Source organism: Trematomus bernacchii, unplaced genomic scaffold, assembly GCF_902827165.1.
Source record: "Trematomus bernacchii unplaced genomic scaffold, fTreBer1.1, whole genome shotgun sequence".
Lineage (NCBI taxonomy): Eukaryota > Metazoa > Chordata > Actinopteri > Perciformes > Nototheniidae > Trematomus > Trematomus bernacchii.
The window spans coordinates 8,578,902-8,598,813 of NW_022987477.1; the positions used below are offsets into that span (position 1 = coordinate 8,578,902).

A 19,912-nucleotide genomic window follows, 5' to 3' on the forward strand; every position below is an offset into this window, starting at 1 on the left:
TTTAATGCCACATTAAAGCCTTATAAATGCGTCGAAATCTGTGGAAGGCTGCTTTATGGATAGTTTATTTAAGCTTGGTTTGCAGGCTTGCAACTAGGTTGAGGGAGGAATGTAAAGTCTTTGTTAGTTGGTCAATAAAGGTTGGAGGTATTGATTTTTCTCAACTTATCCAGCTTCACAGCTTTCTCCCCTGTTATTTGAGTTATTTTGCCAAAGTAGCTCATTCAGTATTTAAAGTTCCTGTTTTGATAGGTTACTAAGGATTATTTTACATGTGTCATAATGAAATGACTCTCAGCGAAACTTCATACATCGTTTTGTATTTTCGTATAAATATATCTGTGGTAAGCCACATCTAAAAAAGCCAGAGCTGCTTTTTGAGAGCACACTGAGTGACACACAAACTGTGGTTTGTGAAAAAACATTTTTTAACAGGAAGACAAACAACCCACAATATCAGCTGCAGAGGGTGTGTCCATTCCAGCTGTACTCCCCAAGGACTCCCTGTAATTTAGCTTTTTTCTTGTCCTCAGATGATGTGGTATTGTGAAGCTCAGCTCTGAATGTTGCTGTAACCCTCGCAGACACTACAGAACAAGAAGGTTATCATGGTCGATCCATTGTGCCCCTTAATGAAGTTGATGACGTTTTTTTGTTTCTCCCCATGATGGTTTTTATACAGGGTAATAACTAAATATCCTTGTTGTGGATCTTGTTTACCACAGCACACTCTGACATGAGATAGGGCCCAGAGTTCCCGTTAGAATATTTTTTTGCCGGTCAACATGTCCGTTAAAGTTGAAATCTTCCGGACAAAATTAGATAAGTGCCGGTTAAAGGTCTTCTTTGTTATTTATTGAGCTTTAAAACAAATTGATATGATTCGACATTAAACAAACTAATTATAGTAGATTAACTACATTATTCAAAAGTGTACAGTAATTTACAAAAACGCGGGAATAATAAACGGAGCGCTCTCTCCTTCTCCTGACAGCCCGTCAGTATCATGCAGCTCGCGGATCCAGTAATGAGTGACCCGACAGTAAAACTAAACATATCTATAACTAGTTTAGGTAGTTTGAGAGGTAATTAAAATAGCTACGTGTGATTTTCTAACCTGAAGTGTGTTTTGCTCTGCTCGCCGCTGCAGGGGATCATGCAGAGCTGCGTGTCGACTCGTCAGCAGCAGCCGATCTCTCTCTCCTGTCAGATTAGACTTTACTCGCATTTATGTCCATATCGATCAGATCTAGCTAGTTCTAGCTAATGATATGACTACCTGCTTGTTAAAAGACACCTAAACAATAAGCGTCGCTATGCAACCGGATGAGGCCACAAAGTATAGCGCAGCATTATGCATTTGTTTACATGCCCACCGGAACCCCGAGGCATTACCAACAGATCAACGCACAATCAACCCATACAGGACATCTCTTTCTCCACATTAAGTGTTAGACATTAGAATTGACAATTTTTGTCTGTCACATACTCTTTTGTCTGTCACATACTATTCTTGTCTGTCACATAAGTGGCGCAACTGATGCGGTATTGCGCTAAGGGAAAATTATTTTGACCGGACATTTTGACCGGAGAGATTTAGATTTGCCGGACTTCAGCATATTTTACCGGTCATTGTCCGGTAATTACCGGCTAACGGGAACTCTGATAGGGCCATTGAAAACTGATTTCCCACAATGACTCCGTAATAAGATCTATAAGAAAGTAGAAGCAATGGTTTTTTGTCAAACTTTCACCAAACTCTTTTGCAGGAAGTTTTGAAGACTAGCACTGCTGTTATTTTCTGTCCAAACAACAGTTGCCAATAGCCCAACTTTGTCGCTGATCATTGATGACTTTTTTAAAGCACATTTCTAACAAAATGACAACCCTTACTTTTTTGTAGTGCTGCATGGCAAACCTACATACTGACAAATAAGGAGATGTGTCTGGCGCAGAGATTATTGTAAACTGCTTGAAGTTGGTGTTGACTTTGGTATTCCACAAAACATAGGAGCTGAATTGGTTAGATAATACCTGATTCAATGTATAACTTTTCATTTGTTAGATGAAACAATAGGAATAACTATACGGTTTGTATCTGTATTGCTAGAAGTACTTGCTTTTAAATCCATGGCCCTATATTTAAGGTCAATACTGACACAGTTCTCTTGCTCATTAGCCAGTATTTTGTCCAAACTAACTTACAGTAAGTTCAACGTAGAACATCTACATTATTAAAACACGATGATGCATCCTTGTTCAATAAGGACTGAAATTATATTTACATCTGACAACCTCTGTATTATCCATCACCATTTCAGTGTGTGTACATTTAGTAAATGGAAGAGGCTCCATAACGATCATATATCATCAAAAGATAAACATCTGAACCAAGATCCAAACTAAAAAGATGTAAAAGGATGTACAGTATTTGATCTAACACAAGCTAACATATACAATGTTTTGTGTCATGAGCTGATTTGTGCGTCTGTCCTTGTGTTTAGTTAGAGCACTCTTTTTAAACGCTGATGTAAAAAAAACAGGATTTTAGGCTTTTGGGCACACGTTGCGCGTTCTGTGTGAAACGAGTGTCAGACTAACAGTGCACTTTTCATAATCCCTCTCTGTGTGCTGTAGATACACTCTCTCTCTGCCTCAGACAGACACACACACAAAATCACAGACGCATACACTGTGCACTCTGAACTAAACCCCGCACATATCAACATGCCTCAGCATGAATCGGCTCGTCCTTTCAGCACTCCTCCTTCACATTTCCATCCCTCCTCTCCTCTCTATGTTCCTGTCATGGAGGCTGTGGTGTTGGAAATGTTCAGTGACTTGTTGTGTGGCTCAGCAGAATGAAGCAGATGGAGAAAACTGTCTTTAAGTAATTAAAAAAATCACTGCCCTACTTTTCTACTTGATAGTGACTTTTGTTTGAGTGTTTAAAACTGTGTGTATGTATGTGTGTAACTTATGACACACTGACAGTTCAGAGTTATGTTTCCTGTTTGCCCCGCTGACCGGAGACTGCCTCCCTGGAAATGCCTTCAGGAAGTGCCTTTAAAAATAGAGCCAAAACACCCTTTAAAATTAAGATACACGCACAGAGATGAATCTGACGGATCTAGTGTTTCTTATTTATCTTTTTCTTATTTATTCTCATCCATTTAGGGTAGTCTCACTGAAGAAAAACAAAATGTTACCTGCTGCACCATTTACATTTATTTGGCTCATTTTTGGTTTTGTCACTTTGTTTAACCTCTGGGACAAGGACACATGCACTGTATGCAAAGTAGGCCACCTGGCCATGTTGGCAGGAAGACACACTGAGAGGGCTTTTCACTGCTTAGATAAACAGTTGGACTACAATCAGTTTTTTTTTTTTTTATATGCTTAGGCTGTTTTTGATTTATTTATTGACAGAAAATGTACAGGCATCTTATGGAGTGCTGCATGTGTAGCCTTCCTATTTCATATGATTTTACAAAAAAATATCTTTGGGTTTAAGACTAAGAGCAATTTAAACGATCCATTTATGTAATTACGAGCTCTGATAATGATCATATTTTGCCATAGAGGCTTCTTTATTAATTTCATTAATAAAGCAATGAATTGATTAAACACTCTGTCAAACAGTCAATTGATAGTACTGACAAGTACAATACCTAATTTAAAAACCTCTTGTGTCAGCAGCCTATTGGTATTTAAAGCTTGGTTACATGTTATTCTTTGAGTATATATGGCTTGATATCTCCTAAAATTGAACAATTATACATCATAATATATTGTAGCCCCATCATATCCCTTTCAAAATGGCTACTGTATTTATCCTTCCATTTACAAAACATGTCGGTAATATATTTTCTGAAATTGATTTTGTGTCATTACCAGGAATTATGGAGGAGAGGTTGAATAATCGGAATACAGTACCAGGGAATAGGGAAATGGAAGTAAGATTTATGGCAAATCAAGAGGTCATATGTCAGATCAGATGAATGTCGCAAGCTCAAGAGCATGTGACGCTCCCTGCTGAGCCAGCATGATGCCCACTTCTAGTTCTGCTCCTAAATAAGCAGCTTTGAACTGAGGGCTGACATGTGATAATCGATGCAGGTAGCCCCTCGCGAGAGTCCTGGAGATATGTCCTCTCCGTGTCCTGGTCATATAACCTTACCTGTCCTGCGCTGTTTTCCAGGTTTATTTATGCTACCCTGGAAGAGAGCAGGTGGTATATTTTTTTCAGCACTGCTCTGTCTCTCTGGGTTAGTCCCTGTTTCCTGTCCTTCTTTTTGAGTCTCTTTCCATCTCTCCCTCTGCCGAGTGGCCTGGTTTTTCTCCCATCATGCTGAGGCCTAGTGGCTCTCCGCCTACAATTTGGGCCCATTCATCCTTTTGGACCACCTGTCACTCTTTCCCCCTCAGCTGACCGGAGATGGTGTGGTCCAAACTGTTGGACTGATCTGTTAAAGTCTGGTTAGAATGTAGGAGTTTAGAGGAATTAGGCTTATACTGACATCTTTGTATCAGTCTAAAACTCTCTGACTTTATTTATGCCATAGTAGTGCAGGTTTGTATTGATAGCTAGCACTTTTTTCTGTTAAAAAGTGTGAAGAATCCACCCAAACACTTTCTGTGTCAGGATGACCCAGCAAACAGCAAGAAAAGCTCCTCTGAAATACTCATGTGGTTGTGTTTATTTGTTTATCAGTTGAGTTTGTTTTTTCAGGAGTTTAACTTTCTGCCAAACCCCTTCACAAGTCACTGCTGAAAGGTTAATGAGTTTCCTCCATGTGCACACTTCCCCTTTGTGTCTCCTGCCTGACATACTGAAGGCATTTTTAATTGTGCGCTGGCATATCTTCAAGGTCAGGTAGACCTTATGGCCTTTCAGTCAGCCTCCATCTGCCCCGGAGGAATTAGGAATTCAAATAGTGTACTGCAGAGTTTTTGTTTTTCAAAGAGCTACAAGCTAACTCAAGAATGGATTGAAGTTAAGTCTGCAGGTTTTACTTATGCTTAACACGTCCCAGTGTTGCTTTCACCACAAAGGTCTTTTCAGGTGGCGCTAAGTTTCTCACAGCCTCATATTTAAACGTTTGGATGTGAACTGATTCTGAATAGGTTCTAATAGAATTAGTGTTATCCTCAAATGTAACTGTAACTAAGATTATGTTCCGAGCAGGACATTTCGCCGTGGATACATATATGTGTCAGTGATTGCTGGTGGACAAATGATGTATTTGCAACATTTATTTTAAGTCATGTTAAATGATATTCATTGCAAGCATAAGCTTTCTACAGCTTTACAACCCATGTAAACACCGACTAGTTTCCTCGATATCCCTGCAACCTTTCTAAACTGCATTGGAGCTGTCACTTTATTTGAAGCTAAAGTTTCCTTAAAGTCCTAAAATGAAATATCCATCTGAAGTAGTTCATGCCCTCACACCCTCAGTGCGTTTTACAGCAGTTTATTTGAGGTAAAACTAGAAAACATGGCTGAATGTAGCATTCATTCATTCAACGCCATGCTGCCATACAGTCACGTTAGCATGACAATAAATCTGAAGTCCCATTGTCACTCGGGTGAAGTAGAAAAGACTGACTTGAAAAAGGGCAATTCTAAAACATAGTTTAGAATTTGGTTACATCATATGTGTTGCTTTGGATTTAATACAAACAAGGTAAATGTTAGTTCTTAAGGACCTACCTGCTATAATGGCTCCAATCAATATTGCTCTTGCGAGACTCTGCATTTTGAACATGTCTGAACTTGATGTGTCATAAAAATGTAGTAGAGTGGATGTCGTAGTAGGAAGCGACAAAGAAGCTATCACTTTTTGATGCAACTGGCAGAGTCGCCATTTGGTTTGACCTTTCATCTGTTTTCTAATGTATCACTGTGTGCACTATAGCAGGAATTGACCAGGAAAAAGCCACATCCTAAATGTGTCTTTCTTCTCATATCATATTCATTAGTGCTCCACCTTATTCCCAATTAGCTGCTGAATGTCAGACAGCCCCATCAGTATAACCACCCACAGAAAAGTAGCTCTCAGCTGTCTCACTTATCCCACCGCGTCCAGTCTGCAGCGGTCAGCAGTCGATACAAAGTGCTATGTGAGCTCTTCGACCTTCCAGCTGGACTTACAGTCACTCTGCTCTTAGATTACACAAAGTACCACTCCTAGTCTGTGTTTTTGAGGGGAAACTATCTTATATATTTTCTAAACTGTTTAGTATACAGAAAAATGTATGGTAGCTCCCTTACAATGTATGTTTTTCATTCCTGACACTGTAGCAGAGCTCTCCAGCAACACTTCAAAGTTGGAAGACATGTTGCAGGATTCCAAACATTCCTGAACGTTTTTTTTTAGTTCGAGTGCATTTCCCCTCTGGCCAAGTGGGAGCACATAAACACAAATGTGCCTGTCAGCTGTACAAATCCAGGGGCGGATTGCACGGTATAGAGTTGTCATACTTGGTGCCGTACAAACAGATGTAGCATGTTATTGTAGTCTTTATTTTCATCCCTGTGTAATATTTTTTGCGATGTTCCAAAACTTTAGAGGGCATGATCCAGTGAAAAACCCGCATGAGTTACGATTTAGACAATTTGGTCTCACTTCCCCAGATCTTTTATTCGTCATGTTCGGAGGAATACTCATTTTGTCCATTTCCTATTTCTGCTTCTGGGTGAAGGGGCAGCTACACCTCCTCTCACCCCTGAACAATTTCTATACTCGGGGAGGAAATCTGAATCCTTTCCTCCCTGGAAGCACCACCTTGTTTAAAACGAAGCATCATTTGACTTCAGTGACAGCTGATAGCCGTTATCTTGCCAAACTGGATGGGTGTCGAAATTGGAGGAATCTATCCAGTTCACCGCTTCAAACATTTCCCATGAAACTAATCCACTGCCACTCCCTTTTTGCTTCCAAATAACATTTAAGATTGCTACTGTGGCTCTGTATCTTTTTGCTGTTTTCAAGTGGCTTCTAGATTATCTAGCTTGCCTCAGCTCCTAGCTACAATTTGTGTGTGTGTGTGTACAAGGACAGTGCATTCCTCTGTACTCCCTTTTTAAACCCAGCTGAGGTGCTGACAGCCTGTCTACTACTGCCTGGATACTCTGCAATCTCTTTCAGTCATTACTCAGCTCAGAAATATGAGATAAAGCACCCCAGGAGCTCATCTCATTCTCTGCATCTCCTGCTTTGTGTAGCACTCAGCTCTCGGGTGCTGTTATTTACCTTTTTGTACTAGGCTAACACACATTTTGTTCCTCTTCTGGTGATTATCTCAAGCAAAGTAAGCTCTGTTTATCTATTGTAGTCCTTATCCGTTGATACCATATGTCACAGGGAGTCACAATTATTGGGTAATTGAACAACAAATCAATTTTTTTTTAAGGAAATACGGACAGCTGTCTTCTGATGTGTGAGCCAGTCGAAGGGAGGCACTTTGAATCTGTTCAGAAAAATGACAAGAAGCTGATTTCACCGTTTAGCCATTTTCTGACATGTTGTCTCAGTTTATTTTAATCCTAATTTAAGAAAAAGATTCTTAGTGCAACTGATCGTGTTGACTGAGCTCTGGATTTGAAGAATTACAGTTACAGTATGATTAACGCAAGGCTTAAGATTCAACCTCATGTAAACCATGAAAGAAAGGCATAACCTCGGTCAACCCTTACCATTCAGAAGGGCGGCTGTGGCTCAGTGGATAGAGTGCTGGACTTCGAATCAGGGGGTACCAAGTTCGAGTCCCACTGCAGTCAGCATGCCATTGTGTCCCTGGGCAAGACACTTCACCCCAACATTGCTCCTGTGGGGAGAAGTGTCCACAGTACTGAATGTATGTAAGTCGCTTTGGATAAAAGCGTCTAACAAGTGACTTGTAATGTAATGTAATGTAATTCAGCGTATCAGCTTTCTTGTCCAATTCATCTGATTCATTGTGGCTGTAATCACTGTGTCACTGGGGAAATGAAAGTAGAGGGGATGACTCTTAATGGTCTCTTTGGTGCCCAGTAAACAGCTTATGATTTGAAACGGATATTCATCTTGTGTCATCTTATAAGACAATAAGTTGGTTCTTTGTGGTCTAGCCGTTGCAGAACAGACACATTTTCCTTTCACTTATAGGAAGCCCTGTCCTTGTGATTCAAAATGAAAGAAAGCTGTTACTTGGGGAATGAAACAAGCATTCACACAGAATGCATGAGTAATGACAGAGGATTGGACACATTTCTAAAAGGTACTATTGTAGCTATTGAAAAACATTGACTAAATATTGTGTGGAAGCATACCTCAATTGAATATGTTTGCAACAAATGCAGGATAGAAATGTGTCTCTTTAGACGTCGCACTATTATTTAGGCTGCTTGTCTCTGCACTTCACAGCTGTAAGATATTAAAACCAAGTAAATCAAGCCGTTTCCTATAATGTTACAGTTGCAATCTGCATTCCAAATCATAGCAAATAGCAGCATGTTTACATTAAGACTTTCTAAAAATATATAGATATACTTATTTCTTATACCGTTTTTTGTTGGGTAACTGCATTGTCACTGCTGCTGTTTGTCTATGCAGCTGAAATATATTGACAAACTAAGTTAGGGATACACTAGCTTTTTAGTATTGTCCTTTGATTTGAATACGGGAGCTTTTTAGAAATTGCTAAAAAATGACTGGTTATAAAGGAAGCTGCAGATGCCAAGATACCCAGCATCATTTCCCAGAATGCATGTATTCAGAGGACCCTCCTTGCCCTGACATCTTCAAACTTGTAACGCAAACTTAATATTTTAAGTAAAACTCAATAAAGACCCCTGATATAACTGATCTCTAACTTGCAGCTTTATATGTAGGCCATCAGTCCTGCACAGGCGAGCATATGTTGTCCAGTAATCTGTTAGAAATGTCCCTATAAAGTAAAAACTGCATCCTCGTTTGTTTTTGTTTAATATGTGTTCATGCCGCTGTAGCTTCATTTACCACATTGCATATTGCAGTGTCAGTAGTAGGTGTCTGTGTGTGCACATGAATGAATGTGTTTTCAACAGATGTCCTTATGCTCCGAGCCCTCTGGAGGAATCTCTCCTCCTTTCTGAGGCTGTTATCACTCAACACATCTGCCGCTCTGATTCCCACTAAAGGAAACACAACTAACACAGTCATCTCCTGCAGCCACCCAGCCAGCAGCTCTCCAGGTCAGGAGCTTTTAGCCCTTTGGATTGCTTCAGGATTAGTTGCGCGCTGCCATAGTGGAATCGGTAATGAGACACGCAGTTACATGGTTGTTCCTATGACCAAATTCTCCCTTTTCTTCTGTTTTGCCCCCTTCCCACTGCAACCAGTAATCATGGCTTCCACCACCACCTATCCCCTGCTACGGAAGCTTATTATCAAAGTCCAGTGTCCCCCCTCCAGGCAGCGCTCTTTGGACTCAGCTTTATGAGCGGCAGCGGCGTGATGAGCATGCAGAGAACAAACAGGATGGCTCAGTTTGGAGCTCAGCTCTTTGCCCCAGCCTGTTTGATGTGAGGTGGTTCCACAGAAACCACAGTTTTTCTGGTTAAGCCACTTTTTGCCTCTCTGTAACCGTCATTGTTATTCTCTGTTTGGAATCATTTGAAAGGAGAATGAAACTGTGGAAAAAATATCTGTAGCACTATGGTGCCATCAATGTTGAACTGGGTTGTCAGAATTTCCAAGTTCCCAAACAGTAATTTCCACTGAAACATCCCTGAAGACATATTTATTTATTTCCAGGAGAACCTTGACAATCCTTACTTAAAAATACAGATGGTTGCTCCATGCTGCACCTTAGTGAAAACAGTTGTAATGTAATCTTTTTTGGCACCTCTGTCTTATTAGACTCATTAAAACAGTCATACATACAGCACTGTCTAACTTCTATCTGAGGATATGTTGTTGTAGCATTTGTATGCACAGAATAGTTCTTGTCAACTATTGCTAACAATGGCTAACAAGTTTAACCTGGCCAGAATGTTTTTTTGGACCGGCTCCAATTTCCATATTCCACGTACAAGTGGAAAGCATGATTAGTTTGTAGTTTGATTTTGTGCTGTCAGCTCAGTTAACTTAAAACAACCACTCTTCTTTATTTTTTGGCCTTGTGAGCAGGCTAACTTGCCAGCAGGGTAATTCATTTTAGTGGCCGCTTGCAGCTTCTGATGCCAATGAGATTCTACTGTATACATTTAAGGAATACACCGCGGAAATATTTTATGTATCAAAACTTCATGGCCTGTAGGCTTGAAAGGTGGAGAACTCCCTAAATGTATAAAGAATACAATTGTATCTAAGCAATTTTTATTTGAATCTGAAATGAACTTTGTACCTAGTTAGTTGCAAAACAAGAAATATCGGTGCATATTTAGGCAGCAGCTGCAAGCTAATTAATTAATAACTTACGTGAGTATCAAACATTATGAAAAAATGTTAGCTGAACTTTTGATAATAGTAACAGCTGATTACAGCAATTGCCGGACATTTTAAAACTCCTGTAAAGGATAATCCACTTCCAATATGTGCAAAATAAGCGTATTTTTTTTTCAATATGGGTAAATACAGTTTCTGTTGATAATGCAGTTTAGTGTAAGCAATTGCCATTTGTGACCAGGCAAACCGAGTGTTAAAACAATGAACTGTTTAGTTTACCTCCAGTAAATAAAATGTAGGCACCCGTTTAACCTCCAAAAGGATACTTCCTCATTAGAAATTAATGAAATCAAAACAAAGTATTGAATATGCCAAGTACATTTAATTATCTCAAGCCCTTTCGAGTTCGGATATGTAGTCAGTTTTGTGTACTCTGTTCTCAGAGCCTCCAATATGGCTGCTGCAGGATGGGTTACATCATCTCAAATCCTCCCATAGAGAGCATGGTGTCTGGGGAATTACAGCTGGGGTGGGAAAAGGACGCTCTATTGGCCTGAATCCACCACAAACCTGACCTGGATACGGGGCTAGAATGTTATCTGATATTAACAGTAACTGGGTTCCTCTTACATCTTTTTTCATCCATTTGTTTTCTCTCTAATCTCTTTTCATGCACAGGCCCAGGACAAGAGAAAAGCTCTGGAAGAGACCAAAGCCTACACCACCCAGTCCCTGGCCAGCGTGGCCTACCAGATCAATGCCTTAGCCAACAATGTGCTCCAGCTGCTGGACATCCAGGCCTCGCAGCTGCGGCGCATGGAGTCCTCCATCAACCACATCTCCCAGGTCAGAAACACACAGATACACACAGATTCACACACCACAGACCGTACAGCTGTGAAGAATGGTACCCCATGCTCCCCACTTCTCCTTTTCACTTTCAAACAGACTCTGTTATTTTCAAACACAGTACAAGGACTTCTTTAGTAACCATGGTTCCTTTTTATTACTCAGTATTTGGTATCAGTCTTGCACAAGTGTCTGACTGGCTGTGTGTTTGGCTAAATGACTGCTGGTCTGTTTTTCTTTCTTTTATGCTCTTTTCCTCTTCTGAGCCACAAAACACATTATAAAACATGTACCACAATCTCTTTAACTGGCATTTATTGGTCTGCAATACTGATTACATAGCAGCCCTAACACACATAAGGAAATAATTATAGGTCTGTCTTGAAGCCTGTAGTAATATTAGTAACATTTATCCCCATATACTTATATAATGTTATTTGGCTTATTTGACAGAAAAATATCAACAACAATTTTCCAAAAATACAATGATTCGAACCAATACAAAAGTGCTTTTTGAAGCAGTATATGTAATGTAATGGTATACATATATATATACCCTGGCAAATATAAATGCATCATTTATCAGATGAGGAGATCTTGCTTTACTCTGAAGACATTGATAGCTATCTCTCTGGTATTTGTTTTTTAGGCCTTGGTTTGATATGTTTCAAATCAAAGGACAATATTTCATTTTTACAGAGTTTTTGCATTCATGTGATGACCTGTTTTGATTTATCAGTCTATCAAATTCAGACATTTCTGTCTGGTTTTCATGTAATTACCTCTTTCTCCAGAAAATCATCATTCATTGATTTTTTTCGATTAAAAAATCAGTGTTGCACATTAATATATAAGGTCATATCTAACTTATGTGTATCAAAATATGTTGCTTTAAACATCAATGTTTTATTTTCCCAACCTTTTTTCTTGCCATGGCTTGAGGGTTCTGCCATGTGCAGGTAAATCCAGCCGCTCATCCAATGAAGGCATTAAGAGCTCAGACAAATCAAACAGAGAGCTCCGGTCAGGTGGCATGTCGTAGATTAGAAGTGTGAGGCATTCACTGAACCGGGAACATGTATAACACAGTCTGTAATGTAGTGTACATTCGTAATAATGTTAGGGAGTAATATGTGATGGAATGGAAGTTCCTTTTTACACTTCTTTCCCATGGATGCTATCTGTGTTTTTCCTCTGTCAGAGCTTTGCTAGGAGCGCCAGAAATGCGTTCAGGTTTCACTGAAGGTCAGCCTAATGGAAGGAAAGAGGACTTGTGAGACTTGAGGGTTTGAGAGAGAGAGGGGAGAGAGAGAGAGCAGAGAGATCCGGGCAATCAGAGGGAAGGATGAAGGAAATGGGAGATGGATGATGACAAGCAAAGAAAGGCAAGAGAGAGAAACCGAAAAGGCATATTTACACACCTTCAGGTTTGGAGTCAATATCTGACAAATGGCATTCAGCCTATGCCAAGGTCACTGCCTGCCTTGGTCTCCATGACAACCCCCTGGGCCAAGTCTGAGAGGCAGTTAGACATGGTCTCTGAGATCAGAAGTAAGAAGCCATTGCCACACATTTAACCCCAGGCGGAGCTTACATTGTTTGACTTCTGGCTATGGCAAGTACTCATCACCAGCTCTTGCCTTGTGCATGGGAAATTCCATTCTTCCTCTGCTATTTTTATATCCATGTTTGTGTAACCATGGTGAATATGGACTAGTTTGTGTCATGATGAGTCACATTTACTGATGATGGGTCAGTGAAAAAAGTGTTCCTTCTTGTTTTAGGTCCGAAGAGTGAAAACATTATCTTCCAGATAATCTGTATAGCCTCAAGAAAAACACCCTACTCCTTCAGCCTTTTTCTATTTGATCAACATTTCCCTACAAATATGAAGGCTGATAGCTTTCAAAACTTAAAAACACATAATGCCTTAAAGGTCACCTATCATGCAAAATCCACTTGTTCTTGTCTTTTATAAATAAACAAGGGGCCCCGTCTGTGTAAAGAGATTCTAAAACTTTCAGGAAAAAAGATTCGCTCACTTTTTGTCCCGATCCATTTAGATAAAACCCTGTCTGAAAATGAGCTGATCAGATTTTGGCCACTTTATGATGTCATAACGATTTTTTGGCTTGTGTAACCATTAGCCAATAACCAACCAAGACAACCCCCCCCTTCCACCTGTGACCCCCTGATCCCAACACCAAGGCTCTATCCACTGCGCCACACGCCTCCGTATAATACCCCTTTCACACCAACGGTGTTTCAGGGCCGGTTCGGTGCTGGTGCTTGAAAAGCACCGGGTTTTCCTGTTCACACCGCAGCGGAGCAGCGTCATAGCTCTGGAATCCGGTTCGTTTCGAGCACCAAAAAGTTGTCCGTCTAGAAGCAAGAACCGCATACGTCACGCTTACGTCGGAGGGGGGCGAGATTAACCTGAGCTAACACTTAAGGCGAGTACGGCAAATAAAAGTTGTAACAAGCAGTAGTGCTGAGCAAAGTGACTAGAACGCAACCACACACTTGTTAAAAAAAACACACTTTATAAAGTCAGGCAACACTAACCAGGCTTCGTGTGATTCTGTTAATTTGTACCTTACTTTGACCATCCGTTCGCTGTTATTGATCATTGTGGAGAGCAGGCAGACGTTTTGTTTGTTATTATAGCAGCTATCGGATGGAATCAATACATGGGCTGCACAGGTTGTCATGTCCGACTATCACAAGTAGAATCATAATGAAAAATACGTCGGTAAAAAGTGCCTGTAGAAAACTGCTTAGCAAGTAGTCAGTTTAGCTTCGGTTGCTATGCTAACATCACCCATGTTATACCAGAGAAACTTTCATAACAGCGTTGTGATGCCAAACAGCGTCAATTCAGACTGACACCAAACAGCGTCAATTCAGACTGACACACATTCACTTAAGGGGAACTGGGGATATGTATCAGCTGCTTGTGTGACAGTCAGACAGTGAATACTTTAGAGCCGTGTGAGCTAACCCGGAGCTAACGGGAGAATACACTCGTGGAAGAGCAGCCGGCCAGCACTGCAGCGGTCGGTAAATGCCGCTGAAACACATTAATAAACAATGAACCACGGCACTCTGGAGAAAAGTATAAGGTTGGAGAAGTCGTTATTTAATTTAATCTGGCTTCGTATGATTAAAAGCAACGCAGTCCCCGGCCCGTTGTTGTTGTGAGGTGAGCTCCGGCGTTGGGGAGAAACTCAGCGACGTAAACTGTGACGTCATGACGCAGCAGCGGCAGCACCAGTCGGGCTCTGAGCGGTGTGAAAAGAGCCGGAGCTAAACCGAAGAACCGGTTCTGAACCAGAAAAGCTCTAGCACGGAGCTTGAACCGGAGTTGCGTTGGTGTGAAAGGGGCATAATAGGGGACCTTTAATCATTCTTCATCTCCATAGTTATTTTATATGATTGGAGAGAGGAAGTCCCAATGTGTTTGCTTTAATGATCCGTATCTCTGTTTTAATCATATATAGACAGGGCTGTGAGCTCTGCGGGCCGTGGGTGTGTTTTATTGCTCCACTGTCAGGTCCAGAGGTGGATCATTATCGTGTCGCCCTCAAGGCCGGCGTTGCATTCTGCTGAATGGGTAATGAAGAGGAAAGTCTGCAGCTCGTGGGATATCTGTTTGTTTTAACAGTGGAACAGTGTTTTCTCAGGTGTATACCAATGAAACATTATGACTCAAGACACCAATGATAAACACGCCGCAGAATGTACAAGACTATAGTACAGTCATACTAGCTGTTTCTATTTTTGTCATTGTGTTCCGTTTTTGACTTTAGCCTGTACCCATCCATGCCTGAAGATGGGATGCTCTCTGACATTAGCGTGTCAGTCAGTGTGTGGTGAGACGTAGCCTGGCGTCAGGGCCGTTTCTGTCGATGTGCCCACAGTTAGAAGGGCTTAACTCTGGTCAGGGTGTGTCGGCTTGGTTATGGAATCTCTCCAACTGGAACTGGTTCCCCTGTACTGTACTACTGTACTGTACTGTACTGTAATACATTAAAAAAAGGAACAAATACAATGCACGATTTTGAAAGTCATAATTAGAATCTTTAGCAATTAAACTCACTTCCTCAACTGCAGAGTTAAAAACAAACTGCATTCAAACACCTGTAATGCTGCAACCAATGATTCCATTCTTCAGCAATTTAAATGTGAACTATTTACAAATGTACTCAAAACCTTTTTTTTTTTATAGAACCCAATGATGCCAATTTGTAGTACTGAGATGTCCAACCTATGTGACTTTGGGCCACTGGTTCCATGTTTTCTGCAACTGGTTAAACTTTATTTTTGACATTTAGTCATTTCAGATGTGTTTGGATATGTTAATTAAAGTCATATCTGTACCTAAACTCTTATTGATATTCAGTGGATGGCAGGGTCAGGCTGCAGTATGGCAAAATAATCAAATATGTGTGCTTGGGTCTGTGTGCGCAGTAACAGATGCTCAAGTATTTGTGTGTGTGTGTTGACAGGTATTTGTTTCTGCATAACCTACCCTGCTGTCATTCCCTTTCACAAGCCGGGGTCTCTCTGCGCAGTATTGAGGCGGAAGGGCTGATGATTAAATAGAGTCGCTTGCGGGGCTTCCACCTTGTGCTGCGTGTGAAGTGGCTGCTAAGAGACTGCGAACAGGGAGCGCTTTGTGTGTCCGGCGGAACAAAATGCCTCGCATTGAAAACCCCTCTGTGATACCCCAAATAGAAAGGGAAGAAAGAAGAAAAGGGTTTGCGTGTGTTGGGGATTCACAGTCAACCCAAGTCATGCTGCAGTTCCTGTATCCTGATTTTCATATTTTCTCCACTGACACAGATCTGAAGTTGAATGCATTAGTTATTCTCTTAAATCTGATCTGCACCACATCCTTTTAGAAATAGACATTTGAACCCAAAGGTATGCATTCACACACAAATTAAAATCTGAACTTGTCATTAATGCCATGAAAAAAAGTGATAGTGAGTCATAGTTTCAGAGCCTGTGGCAGTTCATTGAGGGATCGTTGGTGTGGAGAATGAGTCATAACAATGGAATACAAGCAACTTTATTTTAGGAAACTTGGGGACATATTTCAACTGAAATGGTTCAGGAAAAACAGAGAGAACCGCAATATAAATGCATATTGTTTCTTTTGGCATGCTATGGGTAAACAAATACATTCAGCTCATGGTTCAGCACAATACCCAATGTAGAGCTCACTCTTTGTTTAACTATGGCATTCTGAGCAAATCTGGAATTAAGACAAACCGATATTTTCCTCTAAAAGTATGGCCACTAACAATTATAAGTTGCCCTCCAGCAAATGATGCCATGGTATAAGGTTACATCCTTAGTGTATGCTTGTCTTTATGAGTCGATGCGATAACGAATTTTTTTTTTAACAATTACCGACAAATTCAGCACAAAGACCTCTGACCTCGAAATAGTGATACGCACATGCTGAGCTATAAATAATAACATATAAGATATTTGTCTGTATCTTTTTTTTTTATTGTGGGATTTTAGTCAGGAAGGAAGTACTGAGTCAGTCTAAGGCAACAATTGTGGGGAAAAATGTGTTTCTATAGTATTGTTGTCATGCAAACATTTATCTTAATGTGAAGAAATGTGACCTTTTTTTAAACTTTTTAGAAACAACAAATTGAAAACTTGTTGATTAATCAAGTGAAAATTAAAGTATGACTGTCTAAAGAACACTGCTGTCCATGTGACGATAACAAAAACAGATTTTTTTATATATGTGGTTGTAGAAAATACACTTTATATCCCAATATTTTGACGGAAGAGCTGTGTTTACAGTCATGTTAAATAGCCAGTACTCATTTTTGTTTGTGGCCAGTGTGTGTTTTGAACCCAGTGACTGAGCAGAGTGATGAAGCAGCACAACAGGCTGACAAATCTACTGTACACACCCAGTTAGTTCCCACAGCTGTGCGCTTCACTGTGACTACAGTTACACATTATTCTTATCCAATCACATGTGTCAGCCCGCGTTTTATTTATGATCTCAGCGGGGCATGCACTTCATTGTTTTGGGTATTTTTCGTGTGTGTGTGTGTGTGTGTGTGTGTGTGTGTGTGTGTGTGTGTGAAAACTCACACATGCAAAGACTTCGAATTGTGTGCTGCAGTAGTGGCATTTTGACCTCCCGTCGAGGAAGACTGGCACTCATCCAAACAGGAAATGAAGCCTTATAGGTCTCTGTATATGAGAGTGTGTGTGCCTTGTGTTTCCTGCTGATCCCACTGGTGCCTGTGTATTTTGGTCTCTCTCCTGCCTCTCCTGGTGGTCTCTCCCACTTGCCTGGCTGTGAAATGCAGAGTCCATGCAGAGTTTGTCTGTATTTTCTTTCACTGTTGAATATTTATACTTACTCTAGATGCCTCTTTCCGTTTTCAGTGTTTTTTTGTGAGTGTGTTTGTGTTAGAATCTTTGTGTGGTCCATTGCCTCTGGGCAGTAGTTATTCAAATGTTATGAAAAGATGGGACTGATAAAGCAAGTTATGACTGAAAAAAGTGTAGGTTATTTTCATTATTTATGTCAATGTTTTTTTTTTAAATGTAATAATTTGCATGTTTGGATCTAAAAGATTTAAATAAAATACAAATCTTTTGAGAGCCCATTTTGACATCTTCGAAATGTTTTGTTTGCCGGTTTTGTCCATACCAAAACGATATTCATAGTTTAAAATTAAGTAAAACATAAAACATTTTTAACATTTGTTTAGCCTCAACCAGAGAATGGTTGCCATTTTTGGATGGCAGGTGTAATTGTTAATCCATTATTAAAATTGTAGCAGTTTGAAGACAGAAACGGCTTGTTATGTCACTCGTGTTATATCACCAAAACAGTCCAAAAACCAGAGGACAAACAGCACATTCTTATTTGAAAACATCAAATGTCAGATATACAAAATAAATAATTTCTAAAAGTTATATAATAGGTGTTGATTCGTCTGTCTAATCTCCATTTGATTAAGCATCCATGGGTATACCCCTAAACATTGTTGCTGCATTAGCTTGCTGTGTGTTTCATTGTGAGGTGTCACGCCCTAAATATGAAGTGTGCTAGCACATGCTCTCTGTCCTGCGTGAATAGAGGTTAAATGTGAAATGACTGATGTTCAGTGAATCATCAGCTCCTCTGCTCTGTGGTAACTTCCTCTCTTGCTCTCCCCTTCACCCCCCCTCCCTACTGCAGAGCATCATCATCATTACCAGTGCATTCCTTCCCCCTTAACAACCCTCTGCAATTAGATCTAATCATTACACCTCTGTTCTGCAGTTCCTCCCTTTTTAAGAATAATGTAAGCAATTATTTGACATCTCTGTATAAACAGGGCTGACATGGAAACACCAATCTCCCCTTATTGAAGTCACAATCTGTTGAGTTTTAGCTGTTGGTGTTTGTTGTCTTTTTTTGTTCTCTGAAACTAATGGCGCATTTCCACTGCAGGGTCTCGCACGGCTTAGTACGGTATAGTTAGGCCTTGGTAGGCCAGGCTCACTTTATGCTGCGTTTCCATTACAGTTTAGGAACTGGGGTAGTAACTATAGTAACGCAGTGTAGGCGGAGCCGTGACGTCATCTTCAATGCGAAACACAAAACCAACATCAGCTGTTAGCCCTCAGAGCTCACAGCTCCTCATATCTGTTCAGAAATTAGACAAAAGTTAAACAAGTACAAACCACAGACTGCCTGTGTCATGGTGAATACAGTCACTGGTTTATTTATGTCTGTATAGGCCGTTGTTGTGAGTGTGGACGGTCGTAGCATATACAACGTTAGCTTAGCCGATCTCCATTCAGAAAACACGGATTTTAAAAGGTTTTTCGCCTGCCGTCTTGTCTGCAGACTTGTCAAAGCATTAATTCATGGTTTTTACTAACCGGTATCAGTATGTTGTTACTTCGGCATCATTTTGAAACGTGTATTACAATTAAATCACGGTAAAATATGTTCATTTTGTTGTAGTTGCCAGCAATTCTCTCACTAGTTTAGCATACTCAGCCCGGTTGTTGGCCCGGAAAGAACCTCGATTTTGGAGAGCCAGAAAACTGTGAAAAAGTACCCGCTAGCCGGAACTACGCCTAGTGGAAACGCAACCAAAAATGGGCCAGGCACGGCACGCTTAAACCGCGCTCCGCGCTGCAGTGGAAATGCGCCATAAGTGGGGGCATTATGTAGGCTCACGCTCAGCTTGTATGTAAACTTCATAGCTCAGTCAGAATGATGTTTGGCCGCAGCCCAAAAGTTAGATTGGCAAAAGTCAGGCGAGGTGTTTCCATATGTGCTGTGTTAGCAAACAAAGTGTCGACCTTGGCACGCTGTACTGGCTCTTCGTTTTCCCAGCTGGGATAGAAAATCCCTCCAAGGTTTCACAATTAAAATCCTCTCACAACCTCCGCTTTTGGCTTTATCCTACTACACATGATTTACCAGACAAATCTGTTCTTTGAGGGATGTTTAACAAAAAGCTGCCAAACGGAGAATTCCCCACGGGGTGTTTGACCTCCCATTTTGGCTCCGAGTGTGTATGGAAGCCCCGTCATGCTATGTGATGCTCTAACTGATCATACAAACAGCCCCACCGAAGGGCCTTTGGACAACAGTTTGA

General features: G+C 40.6%; 1 protein-coding gene across 1 annotated transcript in view; it reads left to right on the forward strand.

Moving 5' to 3' along the window:
- abi1a (abl-interactor 1a) overlaps positions 1-19,912 on the forward strand; it is a 50,716-nt gene that overhangs the window by 932 nt on the left and 29,872 nt on the right. Inside the window, 1 exon segment of the mRNA XM_034148005.1 lies at positions 11,094-11,261. Coding sequence (XP_034003896.1) covers positions 11,094-11,261 — 168 coding nt within the window.